The 24,708-nt window shown below is 34.2% G+C and overlaps 1 protein-coding gene across 1 annotated transcript in view; it reads right to left on the bottom strand.

Annotated features, from left to right (window-relative positions):
* Positions 1-24,708, bottom strand: part of HDX (highly divergent homeobox) — a 189,987-nt gene that overhangs the window by 146,275 nt on the left and 19,004 nt on the right. Inside the window, exons 2-3 of the mRNA XM_007455923.1 lie at positions 19,363-19,509; positions 12,779-13,897 (exon numbers count right to left, since the gene is read on the bottom strand). Of these exons, the coding sequence (XP_007455985.1) occupies positions 12,779-13,897; positions 19,363-19,509 (1,266 nt within the window). The remainder of the gene's footprint in view (positions 1-12,778; positions 13,898-19,362; positions 19,510-24,708) is intronic.

The raw sequence follows: 24,708 nt of genomic DNA, 5'->3' as shown, positions 1-24,708 counted from the left end.
AATCAAGACAGTATGGTACTGGCACAAAATCATAAAGAGAGATCAATGTAATATTAAATGTAAGGCCAGAAACTATCAAACTCTTAGAGGAAAACATAGGCAGAACACTCTATGACATAAATCACAGCAAGATCCTTCTTGACCCATCTCCTAGAGTAATGGAGATAAAAACAAAAATAAACAAATGGGACCTAATGAAACTTCAAAGCTTTTGCACAGCAAAGGAAACCATAAACAAGACCAAAAGACAGCCCTCAGAATGGGAGAAAATATTTGCAAATGAATCAACTGACAAAGGATTAATCTCTAAAATTTACAGGCAGCTCATGCAGCTCAATAACAAAAAAATAAACAACCCAATCCAAAAATGGGCAGAAGACCTAAATAGACATTTCTCCAAAGAAGATATACAGACTGCCAACAAACACATGAAAGAATGCTCAACATCATTAATCATTAGAGAAATGCAAATCAAAACTACAATGAGATATCATCTCACACCAGTCAGAATGGCCATCATCAAAAAATCTAGAAACAATAAATGCTGGAGAGGGTGTGGAGAAAAGGGAACACTCTTGCACTGCTGGTGGGAATGTGAATTGGTTCAGCCACTATGGAGAACAGTATGGAGGTTCCTTAAAAAACTACAAATAGAACTACCATATGACCCAGCAATCCCACTACTAGGTATATACCCTGAGGAAACCAGAATTCAGAAAGAGTCATGTACCAAAATGTTCATTGCAGCTCTGTATACAATGGCCCGGAGATGGAAACAACCTAAGTGCCCATCGTTGGATGAATGGATAAAGAAGATGTGGCACATATATACAATGGAATATTACTCAGCCATAAAAAGAAACGAAATTGAGCTATTTGTAATGAGGTGGATAGACCTAGAGTCTGTCATACAGAGTGAAGTAAGTCAGAAACAGGACAAATACCATATGCTAACACATATATATGGAATTTAAGAAAATAAAAATGTTATGAAGAACCTAGGGGTAAAACAGGAATAAAGACAGAGACCTACTGGAGAAGAGACTTGAGGATATGGGGAGGGGGAAGGGTGAGGTGTCATAGGGCGAGAGAGAGACATGGACATATATATCCTAACAAACGTAAGGTAGATAGCCAGTGGGAAGCAGCCGCATGGCACAGGGAAACCGGTTCGGTTCTTTGTGGCTGTCTGGAGGGGTGGGATAGGGAGGGTGGGAGGGAGACAAAGAGGGAAGAGATATGGGAACATATGTATATATATAACTGATTCACTCTGTTATAAAGCAGAAACTGACACACCATTGTAAAGCAATTATACCCCAATAAAGATGTTAAAAAAAATTAATAATCCAGAGATATCAGAGTGAAAAAAAAAAGATGATCACTGGATTATTTCTGACAGTTCATAGGTCTTTATTTCTTTAGGGTCAGTTATTGGAGCTATATTGTTTTCCTTTGGTAATGTCACATTTGCCTAATTTTTTAATGATCCTTGATTCCTTAAGATGGTATCTGTGCATTTGAGTAAGTGGTTTCCTCTCTCAGACTTTAAAGTTTCTCTCTGGCAGAGATAGTTCTTCACCCATCAACTAAGTTTGGATTTCTGTGCATGTCTGCTGGTAATGTCCTTGAGCAAGTGGGACTTTTATCAGGGTCTATTTTTTGACAAGGTCACTGTCCAAGAGCTCTGAGGACAGAGATACAGGTGTGTGCCACTGGTTCAGAATAGTTGGATAGAACCACTGGCTTGGTTTCCTGCCTATGTGAGGCTATAGAAAGTGCTCTGCAGTTGCTTGGACTCTTTTATCAGGTTAACTGAGAGTTTAGGTCTGGGATTTATATTCCAGTGAAAGCATGGCTACGAATTTGATTCCCTGCCCAGAAAAGGCCCCACGATTTGCCTACCACCTTGTTTGAGGACCAAAATCAGGCAAGACTATGTTCTGATTTCTGTGGCCATACAGGGATACAGATTTTCTTCTGCAGCTAGAGAAAGCCATGGCTGTGCTCTCTATTTAAGTTCCACTGTAAGCAGGCTGTTGGATGGGCTATATATCTTCTCATGTGCACTGGGTTAGGTTCCCTCTTCAGTTGGATTGAAGGTTATATTCAGAAATGGGTGGGGCTGTGAATTATTTTCCCTGCCTAGGCTAAGCAAAAGAATCATCTCCAAGGTCAGAAAGCCTCTTTGTTTGTTGTCTTAACCAAAGCCAACTTATACCCCAAGTTCCCTTACTGAACAGGACCACTGATGTTGTTCTGCCAACTATTGGCCTTATCTGCCCACCTCTTACCTCAAGTGTTACTGAGCCTCACAGCTTCCAAGAGTTGTCGCCAGCCCTTCTGGGCAGACGGGGACAGAAGGCACTCTCCACAGCAGGTGGGTCAGCAAAACTCCTCTTTGAGAATCCAAATCAGGCAGATCTTTACCCCTCCATGTTCCATGGTCAGAATGCAGCCCCAACTTGGTTCTTCAGATGAGCAGAGCTGCTGAGTTGGATTACTATATAGCAAATATACTATCATATTTGCAAGTATGAATGCAGTCTTCCAAGATCTGTATGTTGGATTTTGCAAGCCTCTCCCCCCATCACATTCAGATTCCCAGTGGTCAAGCCTCACAGATTCCCCTGGGAATGTCCATGTTGCAGAGTAGTTGCTCCTGAAAAGTGCTGAACAATGCTGGGGGTGGGCTAGTTGTCCCCCTATTTTCTCTCTTCCCACTGGAGAAACCAAAGGCTCAGCTGAGACCTGTCCACATGGTGCTGTGCTGGTCTGGGTGAGAGACAATGCAGTCTATATGTAGCTCCTTCTCTTGCCATTCTAATGCAGTCTGTCTTGGTCTCTGTGGTGCAGCAGGATGATTCATCCTTATCTCCATGTTCAAGGATTCTCTCAGTAGTGTCTTATTCTTGAGTTGCTAGCTGTTGATAGTTGTCAATTCTTGTTAGTTGTTTTTGTTGTGAGGGGAAGTGAAGTCAGGAACAACCTATTTTGCCATATGGGTGACATCAGAATCCTCATGGTAAAAACTTTTAGCAAATTAGATATAGAATGAACACACTTAAACATAAAGAGACCATATATGAAAAGCCCACAGCTAACATTATACTCAATGGTGAAAGGTTGAAAGCCTTACTTTACAGATCAGGAATAAGACAATGGTGTTGACTCTCATCACTCTTATTCAAACTAGTACTGGAAGTCCTATCCAGAATAATAGGGCAAGAAAAAATAAATAAATAAAAGACATCACAAGTGGAAAGGAAGAAATAAAATTGGCTCTATTTTCACATGACAAAATATTACGTATAGAAAATCCTAGAGTCCACCAAAAAACTGTAGGAGCTAATCCATGAATTCAGTAAAGTAGACTGAGACAACATTAACATATAAAAATCAGTAACATTTCTATACACTAACAATCGAATTATCTGAAAAATAAAATAATCCCATTTACAATAGCATCAAAACAATAAAATAGGGCTTCCTTGGTGGTGCAGTGGTTGAGAATCTGCCTGCCAATGCAGGGGACACAGGTTCGAGCCCTGGTCTGGGAAGATTCCACATGCCGTGGAGCAACTGGGCCCTTGAGCCACAATTACTGAGCCTGCACATCTGGAGCCTGTGCTCCACAACAAGAGAGGCTGCGATAGTGAGAGGCCCACACACTGCAATGAAGAGTGGCCCCTGCTTGCCACAACTAGAGAAAGCCCTCGCACAGAAATGAAGAACAAACAGAGCCATAAATAAATACATAAATTAATTAATTAATTAAAAAAACAATAAAATACTTAAGAATGTATTAAGACAAGGAGGTGAAAGATGTCTACTCTGAAAACTACAGGACATTAATGAAAGAAATAGAAGACACAAATAAGTGAAACAGTATCCTGTGTTCATGGATTGGAAAAATTAATATTGTTAAAATGTCAGTACTACCCAAAGCCATCTATAGATTCAATGCAATCCCTATCAAGATTCCAATAACAGTTTTTATAGAAGTAGAAAATAATCCCAAAATTCATGTGGAACCACAAAAGACTCCAAATAGCCAAAACAATTCAAAGAAAGAGCAAGGCAGGAGGTATCACACTCCCTGATTTCAAGCTATATTAAAAAGCTACAGTAATCACTATGGAAAACAAGATGGAGGATCCTCAAAAAATTAAAAATAGAACTACCATATGATCTAGCAATTCCACTTCTGGGTATTTTGCTGAGTAAAACAAAAACATTATTTCAAAGATATACATGCACCCAGATGTTCATTGCAGCATTATCTGCAATAGCCAAGGTATGGAAGCTACCTAAGTGCCCATCCATAGATGATTGAATAAAGAGAAATCTGATACACACACACACACACACACACACACACACACACACACTGTAATATTACTCAGTCATAATAAAGAATGAAATCTTGCCATCTGTGACATGGATGGACCTAGAGGACATTATGCTAAGTGAAATAAGTCAGACAGAGAAAGACAAACATCACATGATTTCACTTATATGTGGAATCTAAAAAACAAAACAAATGAACAAGCATAACAAAACAGAAACAGAGCCATAGAGAGAGAGAACAAACAGGTGGTTGCTGGGGGGTTGGGGAATGAGTGAAATAAATGAGAGCTAAGAGGTACAAACTTCCAGTTGCAAAATAAATGAGTCATGGGGAAGAAATGTTCAGCTTGGGGAATATAGTCAATAATAATGTAATATCTTTGTATGGTGACATGGTAACTAGACTTATCATGGTGATCATTTTGTAATGTATGGAAATATCAACTCACTATGTTTTATACCTGGAACTCACATAGTGTTGTAGATCAGTTATGCTTCAACAAACAAATAAACAAGCTCATAGAAAGAGATCAGATTTGTGGTTACCAGAGTCAGGGAAGGGGAGAAGGAGAATTGGATGAAGGTGGTCCAAAAGGTGCCAACTTCCAGTTATAAGATAAATAAGAACTAGGGATATAATGTACAACATGATTAATATAATTAATACTGCTGTATGCTACATATGAAAGTTGTTAAGAGAATAAATCCTGAGTTCTCATCACAAGGAAAAACACTTTGTTCTTTTTTTAAATCTGTGGCTATATGATATGATGGTAATCATTTCATGATGTATGTAAGTCAAAACATTAAGCTGTACACATTAAAACTTATATGGTGCTGTATGTCAATTGTATCTCAATAAAACTGGAAGGAAAAAAGTGATAGTAATCAAAACAGCATGGTACTTGCATAAAAACAGACTCATAGACCAATGGAGCAGAATCAAAATCTCAGAAATGAACCAATCCATATATGTTCAACTAATATTTCACTATGAAGACAAGATCACTCAGTGGAGAAAAGACAATCTCTTCAATAAATGGTGCTGGGAAAACTGGATATTCACATGCAAAAGAATGAAACTAGACCACTATCTTACATTACTCCCCAAAATTAAGTGAGAATGGATTAAGGACTTAAATATAAGACTAGAAACCATAAGAACCCTAGAAGAAAACAGAAAAACAATCTCCTTGACATGGATCTTCACAATTATTTTTTTGTATACGACACCTAAAGCACAAGCAACAAAATCAAAAATAGACAAGTGGAACTACATCAAACTAAAAAGCTTCTGCACAGCAAAAGAACTGATTGATAAAATGTAAGGACAATCTATGGAATTAGAAAAAATATTTGCAAACCATGTATCTGGTTAGGGGTTAATATCCAAAATATATAAAAAAATTCATACAACTCAATAGCAAGAAACAAATAATCCAATTTAATAATCCAATTAAAAATCAATAGATATTTTCCAAAGAAGATAAATGAATAGCCAGCAGGTATATGCAATGTTCTCAGCATCACTAATCATAAGGTAAATGCAAAATAATCTCACAATGAGGTATCACCTCATGCTTGTTATAATGCCTATCAGCAAAAAGACAAGAGATTAAAAATGCTGTCAAAAACATGGATAAAAGCAAAAACTTGCACACTGTTGGTGGGATTGTAAATTGGTACTGGCACTACACAAAACAGTATTAAGGATCCTCAATAATTTAAAAATAAAACTACCATATAATCAAGCAATTTCACTTCTGGGACTATATCTAATGGAAATGAAAACACTAACTTGAAAAGATATTTGCACCCTCATATTCATAGCAGCATTATTTATAATAGCCAAGACATGGAAACAACCTAAGTGCCCATCAACAGATTAATGGATAAACAAGTTGTGATATATATATAGAATTGAATATTATTCTGCCATAAAAAATAATGAAATCCTGCCATTGGCAGTAACATGAATGGACCTCAAGGGCATTATGCTACATGAAATAAGTCAAACAGAGAAAGACAATTAGTTGTATGATCTCATATGTCGGGTCTAAAATAAATGAACAGACAAAAAAAAATCAGCCTCATAGAAAAGGAGATCTGATTTGTAGTTCCCAGAGGCAGGAAGTGGGGGAGTGGGAATTGGACGAAGATGATCAAAAGGTACAAAGTTCCACTTACAAGATAAATAAGTACTAGGGATATAATGTACAGTGTCATGACTATAGTTAACACTGCTGCTGTATGGTATATTTGAAAGTTGTTGAGAAAGTAGTTCCCAAGAGTTCTCATCACAAGGAAAGAAAGATTTTTTTTCTTTTTCTTTTTAAAATCTATACATTAGATAATGGATGTTAACTAGACTTATTGCTTAGTAATAATTTCACAATATATGTAACTGAAATCATTATGCTGAACACTTTAAATTTATATGGTACTCTATGTCAATTATATCTTAGTAAAACTGAAAAAAATATATGCAAAATAAATACCAAAAAAAGAAAATGAGAAGAAAAAAATTAATGTAATGCTCCATATTAATATAAAAATAAATGGAAAAATGCACATGAATATACCTCTTTAGATGCAGAAATAGCATTTGACAAAAATCCAGCACATTTTCATGATGAAAGCACTCTAAACCAGGAATAAAAGGAGTCTTTTATTCTTTATCATCCTGATAAAGACCATCTACAAAAACACCACAGGTAACACCATATTTAATTGTGAGATGCTGAATTTTTTTCCATTTAAGATTAAGAAGAAGAGAAAGATGTCTTACCACTTCTACTTAGCATTGGATTGGAGGTTCTAGCAATTAGTCAAGAAAAAGAAAATGTAGTAAGTTTTTACACAAGTAAAACTATTTGTGCTTATAGGTGGCATGATTTTACATAAATACAACCCTAAGAAATCCACTAGTGTCTAATATAACTAATAGATTAGTTCAGTACTTTTTCAGGATACAAGATCAATGTACAAAAATCAATGAACAATCCAACAATTAAATTAAGAAAGAAATTCCACTTAAAATAATGTTAAAAGTTATATACTTATATATAAATTTAACAAAATAAGTGCAAGACAACTGAAAGGTACAACACATTGTTAAAAGAAATTAAAGAAGACCTAATAAGTGGAAAGGCATACCATGTTCATGGATCAGAAGACACAGTATTATCAATACGGCAATACTCCCCAAATTGATCTACAGATTGAATATGATCTGTATCAAAATTCCATCTGTTGTTTTTGCAGAAACTGATAAGCTGATCTTAAAATTCATATCCAAATTTAAGTGACCTAGAATAGTTAAAATAATTTAGATACAATAGTAGACATTTGGAGGACTCACACTTCACAATTTCAAAACTTACTACAAAGGTACAGTAATACAAACAGTGTTGTATCAGCATAAGAAGAAACATATATATCAATTCAATAGAATTGAGAGTCCAGAAATAAACTCTTCCATATGATTAATTGATTCAGAGAAGAATGACAAGACCATTCAATGAGGTAAGTATAAGCTTTTAAACAAATGATGATGGGACAGCTGGATATTTATATGCAAAATAATCAAGATGAACTCCTACCTCATATCATACACAAAAACAAGATCAAAACAGCTGAAACGCCTACATATAAGAGATACAAGTATAAAATTCTTAGAAGAAAACATATGAGTCAGTATTTGTTATTTTGGCTTAGATAATAGGTTCTTAGATACAACACCAAAAGCACAAGTAATGACAGAAAAAAATAGATAAATTGGACTTCATCAAAATTAAAATTTGTGTTTAAACAATACCCTCAAGAAAGTGAAAAGGAAGCATATGGAGTGAGAGAAAATATTTGCAAGTCATATATCTGATAAGGACTAGTATAGAGAATATGAAGATCTAAACACAACTCAAAAAACAATTTACAAAATGGCCAAATTCTCTGAATAGACATTTCTCCAAATAAGATAGTTGAATGGCCAATAAGCACATGAAAAAGGAGTTAACATTGTTAACTGTTAAGAAAATGCAAATCAAGGTCTCCCTGAGATATTTCACACCCATGATACTAGCTATAATCAAATGACTGACATGACAAGTGTTGGTCAGCATATGGAGAAATTAGAATTCTTTTACATTGATGGTTGGATTGTAAAGTGATACAATCACTATGGAAAAACTTTTGGCATTTCCTCAAAACTTTAAGCATAGAATTACAACATGAACTAGAAATGCACTCTTAGATATATACCCAAGAGATATGAAAACATATTTCCACACAGAAATTTGTATATGAATGTTCTTAGCAGCACTGTTCATAATAGACAATATGTAAACAACTCAAATGTCCATCAACTAATGAATGGATAAACAATTTATGCTATATAGACACAATGGAATATCATAGATCAATGTAAAAGAATGAAGTGCTGATACATATTATAGCATGGACCTTGAAAGCATTATGCTAACTGAAAGAAGCCAGTCATACAAAAACATATTGTATTATTCCACTTATAATAATATTCAGAATAGGTAAATCCACAGAGAAAGATTAACAGTTGTCTAGTACTGGGATGGGGGATTTGTCATGCTAATCAGTATGTAGTTTATTTTTGAAGTAACAAAATATTCTAAAATTCGATTGTGGTACTGCTTGAACAGAGCTGTGAATATATTAAAAACTATTTAATTGTACACTTATGATGTGTGACTGCTGTACTATGTGAATTATATCTTAATAAAGTCATTTAAAAATGATCCATGATAACTACACCTATTCAACACAGATTACTATTGCTTTTTTAAAGTTCACTATTTGCCTGAGAGTTATTTTAGCAAAGTCAATCTTACTGGCCCTCACTTTCCTCAGGTCAAAATACCATTTTTATTGGTTTAGAATGTCAAGATGTTTAAAGTTTTTACACTATTAAATTTCCATGTTTATTTAAAAAGTGAACTTAAGCACACAAATACTGAATAAATTTGGAGGGTAATACCAAAGTACTCCCACTGGTGGGGGATACATTGTACTTATGTAGTAGCTTTTAAAGAAAGCTCAAAGTGCTCTATGTCTATTAACTTCTAAGTTCTTAAGAAGTTCACAAGAATTGGGAATGCAGTTAATTTTTAAGTAACAACAATAATTACAACAAAATCCTGAATGTATAGCACTTGCTTTCCAAAATACCCCAATATCTTCACATAGATTATCATCAATTATTAATCTGTAATCAACACAGCACTCAAGATGGGCAGACATAGACATAATATGAAAAGTGAAAGGCACTTTGGAGACCAATACAGTTGCAATCTAGCTCCAAAGGAGTGAGGTCAACCCATAGAGATTTTGATATAGAACTGGGCTATAGTATCCTGGTATAGTTACCTCCTGACAGTTTCCTTATCATCACTTCAACTCTTAATATGGTATTCCAAAGTGACTCCAAAACAGAGCTGATTTCAACTCTTTAGCATCCTCGTGGATTTCCTCAGTTTGTACTCAGTCACCTATATAGCTTGCAACTAGGCTATACTCTAGGAATAGGACCTTGGCTTGAAGATACCTAGTACAACAGAGAGAAGAAGCAGATATCTCTGTTATATTATAGTCCCAGGGTCAGAAACTAAAGATAATTGCTTGCTTGCTTATAGTTTCATAGCTAGAAAGTTGACAAGATTGTCATAGGTTTTATTTTTCTAAGTCCAGATCTACTAATAATATAGCTTGGTAATAGAGTGTCATCAAAATCTTGGATGATAACTACCATGGACTGAAAGTTTGGGTCGCAGCTGAATTCATATGTTGAAACCTAATCCCCAATGTAATGGCAATTGGAGGTGGGGCTTTTGGGAGGTGATTAGGTTGTGAGAATGGAGCCCTCATGAATGGGATTAGTGTCCTTACAAAAGAGACCCCAGAGGGCTCCCTTACTACTTCTGACACATGAAGACTCAGTGAGAAGATAGCGATCTATGAATTAGGAAGCAGGCACTCACCAGGTACTAAATCGGCCAGCACCTTGATCTTGGGCTTCCCAGACTCTAGAACTGTGAGAAATAAATGTTTGTTTGGTTTCAAGTCACCCAGTCTAGGATATTTTTGTAATAGAAGCCCAAATGGACTAAAACATTAGTCATCATGGACTACACTTCCCCAGGCTACCTTGGTTCCCTAAAATCTCTACTAATTAAAATAAAGGTGGGGCATGAAACTAATATAATATTGGGTCTACTATACTTCAATTTAAAAATATATAAATAAAAACAAACAAAAAAGAAAGGTGGGGCAAAGTGATGCCCCAAGAATTCTATGCAAAGACTCTCTACCATACTGTCTCAGGTCAAGTTGGAGGAGGTCTGTTATAATATAAATAGAAATATATGGGCTTTTAATACATAGATTATGGTGAGGTTGAAAGCTGATCACCAATCTTCTTTCAGCCAGCACTACAGCTATTTCTTCCTCAATCATACTGTGATAACTGTGGGCTGTGCAATATTTTACTTGAAATGGAATGTAAAGAAGACCTGGAGTAACAGAGTTTCATTAGCTTTCCAACTATGATGTCATAAGTACAAGAAAATTTATGTGCCAGGGAATGAATACGGAAGCTTGCACAGATTGTGTTATTTCATCTATAGCATTCCTGTGAAGTATATATTATTAAGTGCATTATACAAATTAGGAAACTGTTACCCAGAGATATTATGACACTTGCCTGAGGTCACATGAGTAGAAAGTAGCAGAGCCTAGATTTGAATCCAGGTCTGTCTGGATCTAAGCCCATGCTCTAAATTATGTCAGATTGTCTTTCTTTAAAGAGATTACTTTTCCAAAAATATTACTAAGTTTTATTCCATTTAAAAGTTTCTTTTATATAAAATAAATTTAATTTCTTTAAAAGTTCTGTCAGGAAAAAAGATAAAGACTGTAAAAAGGTTTTTTTTTAGGCTAAATTATCCTTTAGGGAGCAATCGGTTTACGAAAAATTAAAACTTAAACTTTGCACTCTCAAGCCTCCAAATATTCTTATAAAGTTGAAATTGTTAGGCTGCATGGTAAAGCAGGAAAAAAAAACCCCACATGATATATTTCTAAGTTGGAATCCTGGTTCTGTCATGTATTGGTTGTATGATTCTAGACAAGATATTAAAACATGGATAAAATGCTTATATGACCAGATTGCCATGAAGATTAAATGAGATCAGGTATATAAATTTACTGATGGTGCCTAGTACATGCAAGGCCCTCAACACACCATAAATATTATTATTACAATTATTAGGAACAACACTGCTGAAGGGGTAAAAAGTACAAAAGAGGTGAATGAAAAGGGGCATTGGGAAGGATCTTAAAGGTATGGTTCAATGTTACTTTAAGCATGCTTTAGGAAAGAGCAAACACAGAAAAATGAAAAGATCCTTAATAAGAAATGTCTACTAGTGATGATGATGGAGTACTATTCTGTTAGAGATAGGTGCCAGAGGGATACTTCCTATACTCTATTACTGCTTTTCATTTTGTAGCAGGGAGCTATAAGATAAAAGGAATCAAGAGAATTTGGTTCCTTATATTGGTTGATAATAGCCTGGAAGCATTTTAAATACAGATAAAAAATTCCTGCTTCGCTATTCAAATTCTCTAAAGCAGATTTTTTCAGAAAGAAGATCTATGGCCTTAAGAGATATTCTGAGGTAGGTTTATGCCTCACTGTTGAGATTATCTGAAGCATATCTAAACAACTAAATATGTGAAACAGTAAAGAAATAAAGCTTATTTTTTGCACAGGTCAAAAATTGCTTTAACTCTTACTTTGAATGTGTCTCTTCCCTCTAAACATTTTAAAAAAGACAATTTGATTAACGTTGCACTTAATGTTTTAATAAAGCATTTACTTTTAGAAAAAAACAGCTGGCTGAGTTATTGCAGTCTCTGATTTCTCAACCATTGTCGCCTAGAGAAATGATTGACTTGCCTGACTATATACCCAGGGAAAGCACCACTCACCTAGTGACATCTTCCCAAACTGCAAGTAAAAGTCATGACAGGAATAATCTATGTTAAAGAGGATGAGTCTAGCCAATTCAGTCCTATTTTAGTGATAGGAAATGCCATGCTTCCCATAGGCTATTATTTCCTGAACAAAACTATTTGAAATGTCAGGAGATAGTTACCATGTCATAAAAATTATTATATTCCATGAAAAAAAAAAGAGTGCACCACTTTTAAACGTGACAAAGAAAGCACAAGATTCTTTAAAGAGTTGACCCCAAACCACTATTTAGAAGCAAACAAAACAAAGTACTTCAAAATATGAGTTAAGTGAACCAGATCTCAAGTCTAATTGATTACCAACACAATTTTTTAGACCAAACAAACTTTTATAAAACCTTTATAAAATAAACATACACATTACCTGGTAATTGTTTTGGTTTTGTGATAACCTCATTTGGTTTGATGATGCAAAATGTGAAGAAAAATTACTCCGTGCTGGATTTGTATTACTGTACATTGTAGTAGATGCTGTATGTAATGAGGTCCGTGGTGTCAAATGGTATTCTCTGTTTTGATACAGTACCTTGTCTGACAAGTCTCTAATATTCACCACTGGTGAATTTGGCATATTTCTTCCTGGTCCGGGCAAAACTGTACTTTGGTTCTCAGCTCGAAGGGAACTGCCACTTTCATAAAATCTTGAGTAGCTTGGTATCTGTGCTCCCATCAATGCCAACTCTTCCTCTCTGGCATACTCATCATCAGCATCTCCAGTCTCCATTGCAATGGACAAACAAGTTCCTTCTGTTGAACTAGGAGGATTCTGTGGGGCATTTCCTCCCAGAATTCTCTGGGGGTAATCACTAACTGCCAATGAAAATACTTCACGGATTTCCAAGTTTTGTGTTCTGCAATAAGGGTCTCTAATAGGTGGCTTTTGCCCGCATAAGTTATGTGATGCTAGACCCGTGTGTTCAGGCTTATATGATCTTTGAATTCCGACTGGTTCAATTTTGCAAGGTTGGTGGCACACAGATGGCTTTTGTGGTACTGTCAACTCAGAGGCTTGTATTGAAGAGCTTCCATAGTGTTTCTTGGTGTGATTGTATACAGAGTTTCCAGCATTTAGCACACTCGTCTGTCTGGACAAAATAATTGTTTTTTCACCTAAGAGCAGAGAGGCATTTTTACAGTGTGCTACTTGTCTTTGAACAGGAATGTGCAACTGAAACTCAGTATCATTTTTACTGGCTGTTTTCTGACTAGGGATTTTATGTGCTTCTATAATTTGTGTATTTGTATGTTTGGTTGTCCCTTGCCTACTTGATGAATTGGCTGGACTGTATATACCAGTTACAATGACATCATTATTGGGCGATATCCAAGAAGACTGTTGGCTTGAGGGTGGAGCAATGTTAACCACATTTCTGACTGTAACGTCTGGAGCTGCCAAAGGAGTACCAGAAACAGTTCCTGTTGTTGCTGCTCCTGATTCAGAATTCTTACTACTCATTTTTCTTCTCTTATTGCCAACCCATGTCTGGAAGGATAAAAATATGATATTATGGAAAAGTTCTTAACCAAAAAACAAGAAAAAACAATTTCTATGTGATAAATTATATTCTCATTTGTCATAAAATCAAGGCCTATACAAATTTAAAAGAAAAAATATATACAATAAAAGAAAAAGTAACTAAAATATAAGGTCAGAGATAATCAGGGACCAGCACATAATAAATATCTAGGAACTTTGATAGGAGAATTGCATTATTGTTCTTCTTTTCCTCAAAACCCATCCAATTAATGTGTAGCAAGAACCCTAAAATGTTTATATTCCTTGACCTAGTAAATTCATTTCTGGGAATTTATCCTAAAAGTAATCCTAGATGTATACAAAGTTTATATGCAAAGATGTTCATCATATTTATGTATAATAGTGAAAAATTGGAAACATACTAGAGGTAGGATGTTTAATGACATTGGAAAATGCTCATAGTATTGTTAAAGAAATATACACTAGGCATCTTCAGATTTAACAACTTCTATGAATATATCATAACTTGGTTAATTTAATATTGCTAGATATTTAGATTACTTTTAGAAATATTCACTATTTTAGACCATATAGCAATACACTTCACTGTGCATGCATCTTTGTACTACTGGTCCATTAGAATGCCATCTTTAGAAGGAAAATTGCTGGGCTTTTGGATATTTTCAAACTACCCTCCAATGTATAAGAGTTTTGGTTTCCCCACACTCTCAACAACACTTTGCATTATCTTTTTGTAGTCTCTACTAGCCCAGGAGTTAAGAAAAGGTATATAATTGCTGTTTTGATTTGAGTTTCCATGGTTACTATATCACTTTGATAGAGTTGCTTACTGATTACCTCTACTAATTTTTATATTAGAGTATTTGTCATTTTTAATTGATTTATAAGAGCAATTTCCTACTAGAGGTAGCAGCACTTTGTCACAAGTTGCAAATATTTTTCCCAGTTTGTCATAAATTTGTGGTAGTTATTTTCTTCTTTATGTTTTTCTCAATTTACCAAATCTTATACAGTGAATATGTATTACTTTTATAAACCAAAAATTAATAAAAATAATACCAGTGGTTGGCATTTAGAATTTGATTACAAACTATGTACTTTTATATAAGTAACTTATTGTAATAATCTTAGTATTATTACACTGAATCATGATTCTTCTTAAAATATGCAATAAGAAATATTATGTTCCATAAAATTATTAGTAAACTTTATAATTATTTCAAAATGCATACCATATTATAAACTACCAAACACATTAATCTATTAAGAATTTCAAAAAATAAATAAGTGAAAACATTAAATGAACTAGGCTTGCACAAACACGGTGCAGAGTGTATTTGGTTAATTTTGTGTGATGTGCTTTTGAAAACCACATAAATTATCCAATTTTCAATGTATATTTACATTATATACAACATTAAGTGTTGTAATACTATAAATAAAAGCTAATGTATTGAATCCACATTATGTGTTTTCATATATATTAGCTCCTTTGCTAGGTATTATTTTCTAATTGTATAAATGAAGAAACTGAGATTCAGAAATATTAACTAGCTTGTGGAAAGATATCCTGTCAGCTACTGGCAGAGCAAGGAATCAAAATCAATTTAACTTGACCTCAAAGAACATTCTCCTTCAACTATGGTGAGAAAATCCTGAAATGGAGTTGGCCACTTCTGTTGGACATTTTACTTTTATAATTAGTACTTATCTAATAAAATGTCCCAGAAACTGAGATGCTCTATTTTGCTTCACATGAAGCTGTGGGAATTTAAAACTCACTCTTATTTAGCTTTACTAAACAGCAGAAGTGAGAATTATAAGCAGAGGGACAAATGAATATAAATGTCACAAGAGAAGGAGGCAGGGGAGAAAAACTAAAAGGTTATAAAGTATACACTCGAGAGAAATATTTAAAAAGAAGTGGCTGCTTCCCACTAGCTGGATATATGTATATGTGTAGCTGATTCACTTTGTTATACAGCAGAAACTAACACAACAATGTAAAGCAATTATACTCCAATACAGATTTTTTTTTAAAAAAAAGAAATGTTGGGCTTCCCTGGTGGCGCAGTGGTTGGGAGTCCGCCTGCCGATGCAGGGGACACGGGTTCATGCCCTGGTCTGGGAGGATCCCACATGCCGCGGAGCGGCTGGACCCGTGAGCCATGGCCGCTGAGCCTGTGCGTCCGGAGCCTGTGCTCCGCAACGGAAGAGGCCACAACAGTGAGAGGCCCGCGTACCGCAAAAAAAAAAAGAAAAAAAAAAAAGAAATGTTTGGGGATATATATATAATTTCGATTTATGGTTCAAAAAGGTGAATATTACAGATATTCAAAATAAGTCACTGTGTTATGGCTTTTCAAATAAAAATATGCATAGGAAGCATGATGCACTTGTTTGTAATTTCGATATTTTAAAACTTTCAATTGGAAAGCATAGTGAATTGGTAAAATTTAAACTCAAGATCTACTACATCTGGAGGGCAACTCTGGGCAAGATTTCTAAGAAAACAAACAACCTACCATGTTCTCATCACAATACCTACCTTAACATAGGAATTTTAAGTGATCTTAGTGCACTGCAAATTTATGGCTTACTTTTATAGTTTTATAGTTCATATATATAGTTACTTATATAGTTTACTAGGTATCTATATCATGTACCCACAAAAAAGTAAAATGCAATAGTAAAATGAATATCACATGAATATGAAACTCAGCTATCTAACAATTTCACTTGTGCAGAATGCAGCCAGTATAGATGTCACAAGACCCATGTACTTTACTGAAAAGACAACACTTGATCCTAAAACATACTTTATCTTATTTTACACATAATTTTACCAAACCTGGTATCTTAATCTACAGTAAATTAGAAATAACAAAACAGGATGGGGCTTTGGTAATAGTGATTGCTGTTGAAAACACCTTGATAGCACCAAAACTAAGAATGTTCATTAAATATTACTCACTAAAAAGGAGAAGAAAGGAAAAATAAAAGAGAATTGTTGTGAGAAATCATTAAATGGTCTGGGGTTCTTTAGTAAAGGAGAAAGTCACTACATATACCTTACCATGTTGTAAGCATTATTATTTTATAGCACAGTACAATAATTGATTTCCATAGTAAAACTCTGAGTCAAAAAGTAAAGGTTCAGTTATTTTCAATAGTCTGTATTGAAGTAAAGTAGGAAAGTATATAGTTAAGAAATATATTTTAGTAAAATGTTGAAAATAAAGAAAATTCATTACCTGAGGGTTACCAGTAACTGAACTAAATTTTACTAAAAGTCATTCAGTTACAGGATCCAAAATTTACCATTGCCTATAGGATGTAAATTTCTCATTCCAAATGTTTCATTGGTGAGAGAGAAAAAATGGGTCAATCAAATTGATATGATGAGCATTTGGGGTTTGGAACTAATAAAGTGATACTACATAGAAAAAAACGAAAGGCAATAAATTTGGGTCACCAATCCTTGGTGTTCATTAAATTCTTTTTCAGTCCTTTTTTAGAAAGTCAATGTCTCCAAACTTTTCCTTTTTCTATACCTCCTTCTTTGTTTTCCTGTTCCTTTACCCCACTATATATATATATAATGGATGTTTTAACCTTTTAAGTTCTTTTTACATTGGGATCAAGTTCTTAGTACAGTGGGATTTTAGTTCTTTTGAGGAAAAAACACAATAAATACTATATTAAAATAATAAAGGAAGATCTCTTTGAAGTAGAACATGTAAACCTAGCAAAATATTAGGCTCAAATACTATATTAAAAATAATAAAGGAAGGTCCCTTTCAAGTAGAACATATAGACCTAGCAGAATATCAGGGGCAGGGGAGGTTGTGGAATAATGGGTCTATAAACAACTCCCTTCTCCTCTGGCTGGAAAAGCTGTCAAAATTGTGTTAAAATTTAGATTAGAAGGACTGAATTTCTGCAGAATTTACACTCTCCTAGAACAGAGAGAATGAATCTGTTTCACACCATTCCTTATAACTTACATAACATTTTACTTGTAAGCTTACGTTCTAGAAAGTTTATTTCTTTAATTTCCATTACTTGTTACAGATTTCACACCATTTGGAGCAAGATATAAACCTTTGTATTTCAACACTCTCAATATTCAAGTACAATCAAGTAAATTATTAGGGGGAAGATTGCAAAAGCAAATTGTAAATATGAAAGGTCACAGTCCACAAAGCAGCTGCCTAAGAAGACTTTTCATCTTAAAGTAATAGTAAAATAAGAGAGAAAAAAAGAAAGAAGTTATTGTGGAAAACAATGAGTTTGTACTTATAAAATGGAAAACTCATCAACTTGAAATATTACACATTTTAAAATAATTTTTCTAAGGCAATTACATTTTTTCTCAAGGTTTTACTAAAGGTATTGCAAATAGGGAATTTAGAGCTATCAACAGGAGATATTTCTAGCTCTTACAAAAATCTGAGTATGATGGTTGATCTCAGCAAACAAGAAACAGATAGCCTGGATATTTCCCTCCTAGAACTGGTGGCATAATTCCCTATTTGAAGGTGAATATATCCTTCAGTCTTTAAATAATAGATTTTCCAAAGAATTATTCTTATCAAGAAATTTTTTATCTTTGGGGGCTTTAAAAGTTCCTCCAACAGAAAAATAACCTTAAACAGAAGTCCTTCTCTTACCAAATTAGCCTAATGAATGACAAGGATGGGAAAGCTGCTAATCTTTGACTCCCTAAAGTTTTGCTCCAGGGGGATTTGTAGCACGTTCAGACAAACATGAAAGGACCTATGCACTCACTATGAAATCTGTGACTAGTTCTGTTAGATTTATCTCTTGCCTCCTCTCTATCACCTTCTCACTGCCTTTCCCAAATGTGTAGCAGCTCTGATTTTTACAGCTGAATAACAATGGCTGTGATAAAGGAAATTTTCCTCCCTAGGGATTTCTTGTCCCTTACTTGCTAACCCATTAAAATGCATACATTTTACTTAAAAGGAGGAAGAGATATTCATAAAAAGGATAGGTTTTCCTAAAAAGACAAAAATACTAAATTCATAAATACCTGCTGGAAAAAATTAAACACAACAAGAAAATATGCTAACTCCCTTGGTAAATGCTTGTTTTACTAATATCAGTTTGGAGGATTATATCTAGATAAATTCTCGGTGTAAACCAAGCATGAGGTCAGCAACTAATCCTAAAGGTACCTATTAGTTCAAAGGACTGGGATTTTTAAAAGATATATTTAAAATGCAAAAGTTTTAGTGCTTTCAAGGTATTTATAGAAAACAAAAACATACTAAATGATTAGGTATTTATTAAAAAATAGTAATTTTATACCAGGGAAATGAAGCTGTTTATAGTGACTTCACACCCTGATAGTTTTTTTCACATTAAGCAATTATAACTTGTAGTACAAAGCTATAAATTCAAGAGTTTAAGACCTCAGTACTTACCCTGACTACACTGAAGTCCAGCTTAGTCTCCTGTGCACACTGTAATATGAGCTGAAAGCAATTTTTACTTTGATTTGTCATTCCATTTTCATAATAACGCTGTAAAATCCTTTGTTGTTCTACAGTAAATACAGAACGTAGATTCATCTAAAAATAAAAGAAGATACTCTGAAAATTTGAATAAAAATTGGGGTTGTGTAGAATTTGCACGTTTTTGTTTTTTGATGCAATTTCAATGCTTTCAAGCTGCAAGATTTCTTTAAGTGAAATAATCTCAGTAATGGGCAATAATTTGTTTGTTAAAGGGAGAGATGTTCTCAATGAATATTATGCATAATGCGAACCTTTATTGAATTTGTTCAGAAAAAGTATCAACTTTAAAGACAAAAAAAAAAGCGGAAAGCCCTTATCTGGTTAGTGTCAGTGCATGGAGAGAAAAAGCTTCTTTCACCGAAATAAATATTTATGGCTAGTAAAGCCAGAGATTGTGGCGTGGTCGTAGCCATAGGTGGTCAATTATCAACAGGGACACTCACTGTTCTTTGTCAAGCAAGGCATCTGGCATATGTCTTACAGCCAGAAGCTGTGCTCTGAAACAAAAGGGTGCATTTATTCTTTTCTTTTTCTGGGATAAACGGGTTCATTTTATATATTAAGTCAAAATCTCTCTTTAAAGCTTAAAAATAAACAGGAAGTTTTAGTGACTGAAAATGTATTTGCTTTAGGCAATACTAACCAAAATAATTATTTTTAATAACTGTAGTATATAAAATAAAATTAAAAATAATTTATAGTTTACTAAAAATATACCAAGTACTTTTAATCGACAACATCATAATTAGACAAGAGAAATTTTAAAAACACATTGCTCTTCTTGCCAATAGGCAAGATGTTTAATATTAAGGGAGAACAACTTTGTGAATCTCACAAATAAGAAGCAGGTCAAACTCTTCATAAAGGAGATGAATTCTAGTAGTGCATTTTATAAAGAAGAACACATAATTAGATAAAGGCAATTTCAGGTTCCTCTTAAAAGCTGTCACACTAAAATTGTTATTCCTAAAAGCTGACAGAAAGAAAACCCTTTGCAAGGAATGAATCTCTTCAAAATTAGGAAAACAGTGACAACTAAAACAATATAAGCCAAACCAAACAGAAATCATTCTAGTATACTGGGTATGGAAACAACTAAGTACATTGACATGAAAATAAAAAAAAATTTCCATTTTTTGAATATTTTGAACAATAAAGCAGTTTCATAAAGAAATTAAAGACAGTCACATAGCCATCCAGTGAAATCTGTACACGACTTGTTTTCTTGACCATGCAAACGTTTTCCCATATAATGTTAAGAGATCAGATGAGAGAAAATCGCACGTGAGAGAAGGCAGGAACATTCAGAAACAAATAACTCCACTTTATGAAGGGGATCTCATTCAAGTACAACAATGTGGAAATGTAAACCTCTTATCTGCAACCTGACCAAATTTTCAAGGATGTTTGGGACAGAGGACGATATTCATCAAAGCAATATTACTATCATGTTTGCCAGTTTTCAGAGCAATTTGGGGTTCCTTTTCCTAAGTGATTCAGCTACAGTCAGGAGAGGAGCCAGAAGATGACGGTCAAATACCTGAAATACCTCATCTGTTGTGGATTAAGAAGCAAGGCATTAGTATTCCAGTACTTTGGAATGAGATCTGAGGAGTGTGGTAAATTTCAATTCACTAATGCATAATACGGGTAATGGCTCTGATTCTTCTCTGTAGGGCTGTAACTCCCATAAAAAAGCCTAGAGTACAAGATATGGCTGATCCCCAAGTGTATCACTATATCTGCCTTATGTAGGAATGGTTTCCTATTGGCTGGCTACAACTGTTGCTCCAGTATGATATGAATCTTAAAAAGCATGGCAGATTAGTTATCTTGGTCTATGGAGTGGCAAGTTATTGAATGACTGCACTGCCAAAGTTCTTAATCGCTTGAACAAAAATCAGGAAAAAAATGTAAAAACTTTCATTTTAAAAGTTGGGTTGTTATTTCTGTGGAAGATAAAATGACAATCCATTGGATTCATAGAAAGTGAGGTCTACTGTATTGGGGTAGGGAAGGTAATTAACTGAACTAGGGGATTAAATATTGAAATAACAAGTCATTTAGCTTTTTTTTTTTTCCCTTTTTCTTTTTTTTTAAAACTTTATGCTATCCATCCTCATAATCCCCACTCCTAGCACAATCCCTGTACTTGATATGAACTTTTTTTTTTTTTTAGATGTTGGGGGTAGGAGTTTTTTAATTAATTAATTTATTTATTTTTGCTGTGTTGGGTCTTCGTTTCTGTGCGAGGGCTTTCTCTAGTTGTGGCAAGCGGGGGCCACTCTTCATCGCGGTGCGCGGGCCTCTCACTATCGCAGCCTCTCTTGTTGTGGAGCACAGGCTCCAGACGCGCAGGCTCAGTATTTGGGGCTCACGGGCCTAGTTGCTCCGCGGCATGTGGGATCCTCCCAGACCAGGGCTCGAACCCGTGTCCCCTGCATTAGCAGGCAGATTCTCAACCACTGCGCCACCAGGAAAGCCCAACAAGTCATTTAGCTTTACCTCATGATTTCCTAGTCTAATTCTCTTTGCATTGTACTACCCACTGAGCACATGCCAGCCCACAAAGAATAAGACAAGCTGTGTCCTACTCTCAACTCCACTGGAGACTATTTGGTAAATCACTTAATTTCTATGAGCATCCATTCCCTAGTTTGTAAAATTATGGATTATATGACTTGTTTTACTTACCAGTCTGGATTGTTAAAAGTAATTTAAGATATGTGAACTCATTTTTCTTAATTTTTTTTTTCAGCCACACCCCGTGGCTTGTGGGATCTTAGTTTCCCAACCAGGGATGGAACCTGTGCCCCCTGCAGTGGAAGCATGGAGTCTTAACCACTGGACAGCCAGGGAATTCTCATTGTTCTAAAGTTTTAAAGCATGTTATAGTTGTAACATATTTATATTTTTAAGGATAACTAGGCCCTTCAGTTTATCTATCATATTCAGATATGGAATTTCTTAGATTGCTCTCAGCTTTAGGATTTGGTGTTTTAATGAAGACCCTGAGCCATTGGCAAAAGATTAAATTATGCTCAATATGTTCTATTCAAACAAACAGAGCAATGAGTGAAATATTTTAGATGTATTGCTTTGGAAATACTTGAAAAATACAGCTTTGAGGAATGAAATAGCTAAAATATAGCTAAGGCTCTATTTTTACATTGGAATATTTCAGATAAATTCCTATGTAACACTGTTCTTATATATCTGATATCATACTTAAAACCAGCTCTAATAATGCCCTAATAATGTTTTAAGTGGCTAAATCATTTGAAAAGTACCAAAAACTTTTACTCATTAAGGGCTTGTTCTTGGAAAACCTGGTTTTAAAAATGGAATGAGTCCATAAAATCATCACCAATTCAAATAGAATTCTTGCCAACACTAAATATTTGAATTTTGGGTAAGCCATTAACTTTTTTCTTTGTATGTTTACAAAGAGTTGAGCTTAGGTTAATATAATACCTTGAATATCTTTATCTTGGCCAACATGTCTCTATTAACGTTGTCCTTTTAATCCATTATTATTATTCGCTTTTAAATTTACATACAGTAAAAAATTACTATTTTTCATGCATGGTTTTATGAGTTAAAACAAACATATATAGTCATGAAACCACCATCACAATTAAGGTACAGAACAGTTCTATCATTCTGAAAAAAGCCTTTATGTTGCTTATTTATAATCAATCTGTCTAGCCACCCAGCCCCTGACAATCCCTATTCTGTTCCTATTATTTTTTTTTTATAGAATGCCATATAAACAGAATAATACAGTTTGTATTTTTTCTGAGACTAGCTTCTTTCATTTAGCATAATGTATTTGAGATTCATCTGTGTTGTCTGTATCAGTGATTCGCTCCCTTTTCTTGCAGAGTAGCATTCCATTGTAAGAATATACCACAGTTTATCCATTCATCCATTGAAGGACATGTGGGCTGTTTTAAGTTCTTAGCTGTTATGAATAAAACTGTTAAAAACATTTGTGTGCAGGTTTCTGTCTGAAAATAAGTTTCCATTTCTCTTGAGTAAATACCTAGGAGTTGGACTGCTGGGTCATATGGTAAATGTATACTTAACTTTATAATTTAAATATAAACCCTTTCCAAAATTACAAATTTGCTTTTGCACCAACATTCTATGAAAGTTTCAGTTCTTTCACTTCCTTACCAGAATTATAATCATATATTTCTAAAAAGTTAGTCATTTTAATAGTTGTGTTTTCTGTTCCATTGATCTAAGTGTCAATTCTTTCATTAAAACCACACTGTCTTAACTACTGTAGCTTTATTATAACTGTTGAATCAGGAAGTGTGGGCCTTCTAATACTGTAATTTAAAAAATTAATTTAGCTATTCTACATCCTTTACATTCTCATATGAATTTTAGAATCAGACTGTTGGTACCAACAAAAAATTCTGCTGGGATTGGATTGAATCTATAGATCAGTTTAGGGACAATTGCTGTGTCTTCCAAATCATGAATATGATATACTTCTCTCTAATTATTTAGATCTTGTTTGATTTATCTCCTCAGAGTTTCATAGTTTTCAGTATACAGATTCAGTACATAGTCTGTTAAACTTTTACCTGTGTATTTCTTATGTGTGTGTGGTTTGTTTGAAGGGGAAGAGGATTATTGTAAATGGTATTTTAAAAATCATGGTTACTATAATTTAAAATAATGTAGTGTATATTTGAAATTTGCTAAGAAAGTAGATCTTAAGTGTTCTCACTACACCAAAAAGAAATAGAACTATGTGAGGTGATGGATATCATATATGCATTACCTTGATTGTACTAATCATTTCATTATATATATATATATATATATATATATATATATATATATATATATATAAAACCATCACATTGTATACCTTAAATATATACAATTTTCATTTGTGAATTATACCTCAATAGAGCTGGAAATTTAAAAATTTCCAATCGTTTGTTGCTAGGATATCAACATACAATTTATTTTGGTATATTCACTTTGCTAAATTAATTTACTGGTTCAAGCAGCTTTTTTGTTGATTGTCTGGTATTTTCTAAACAAATATGTCATCCACAGAGAAAGGCTTGTTTCTTCTTTTCCAATACATTTCCTTTTTCTTTCTTCTTTTTTTAAAACATCTTTGTTGGAGTGTAATTGCTTTACAATGATGTGTTAGTTTCTGCTGTATAACAAAGTGAATCAGCTATATATACACATATATCCCCATATCTCCTCCCTCTTGCATCT

Source organism: Lipotes vexillifer, unplaced genomic scaffold (assembly GCF_000442215.2).
Source record: "Lipotes vexillifer unplaced genomic scaffold, Lipotes_vexillifer_v1.1 scaffold286, whole genome shotgun sequence".
Taxonomy (NCBI): Eukaryota; Metazoa; Chordata; class Mammalia; order Artiodactyla; family Lipotidae; genus Lipotes; species Lipotes vexillifer.
Note: the sequence above shows the minus strand (reverse complement) of the source record. Positions and strands in the feature narration are given on the sequence as shown.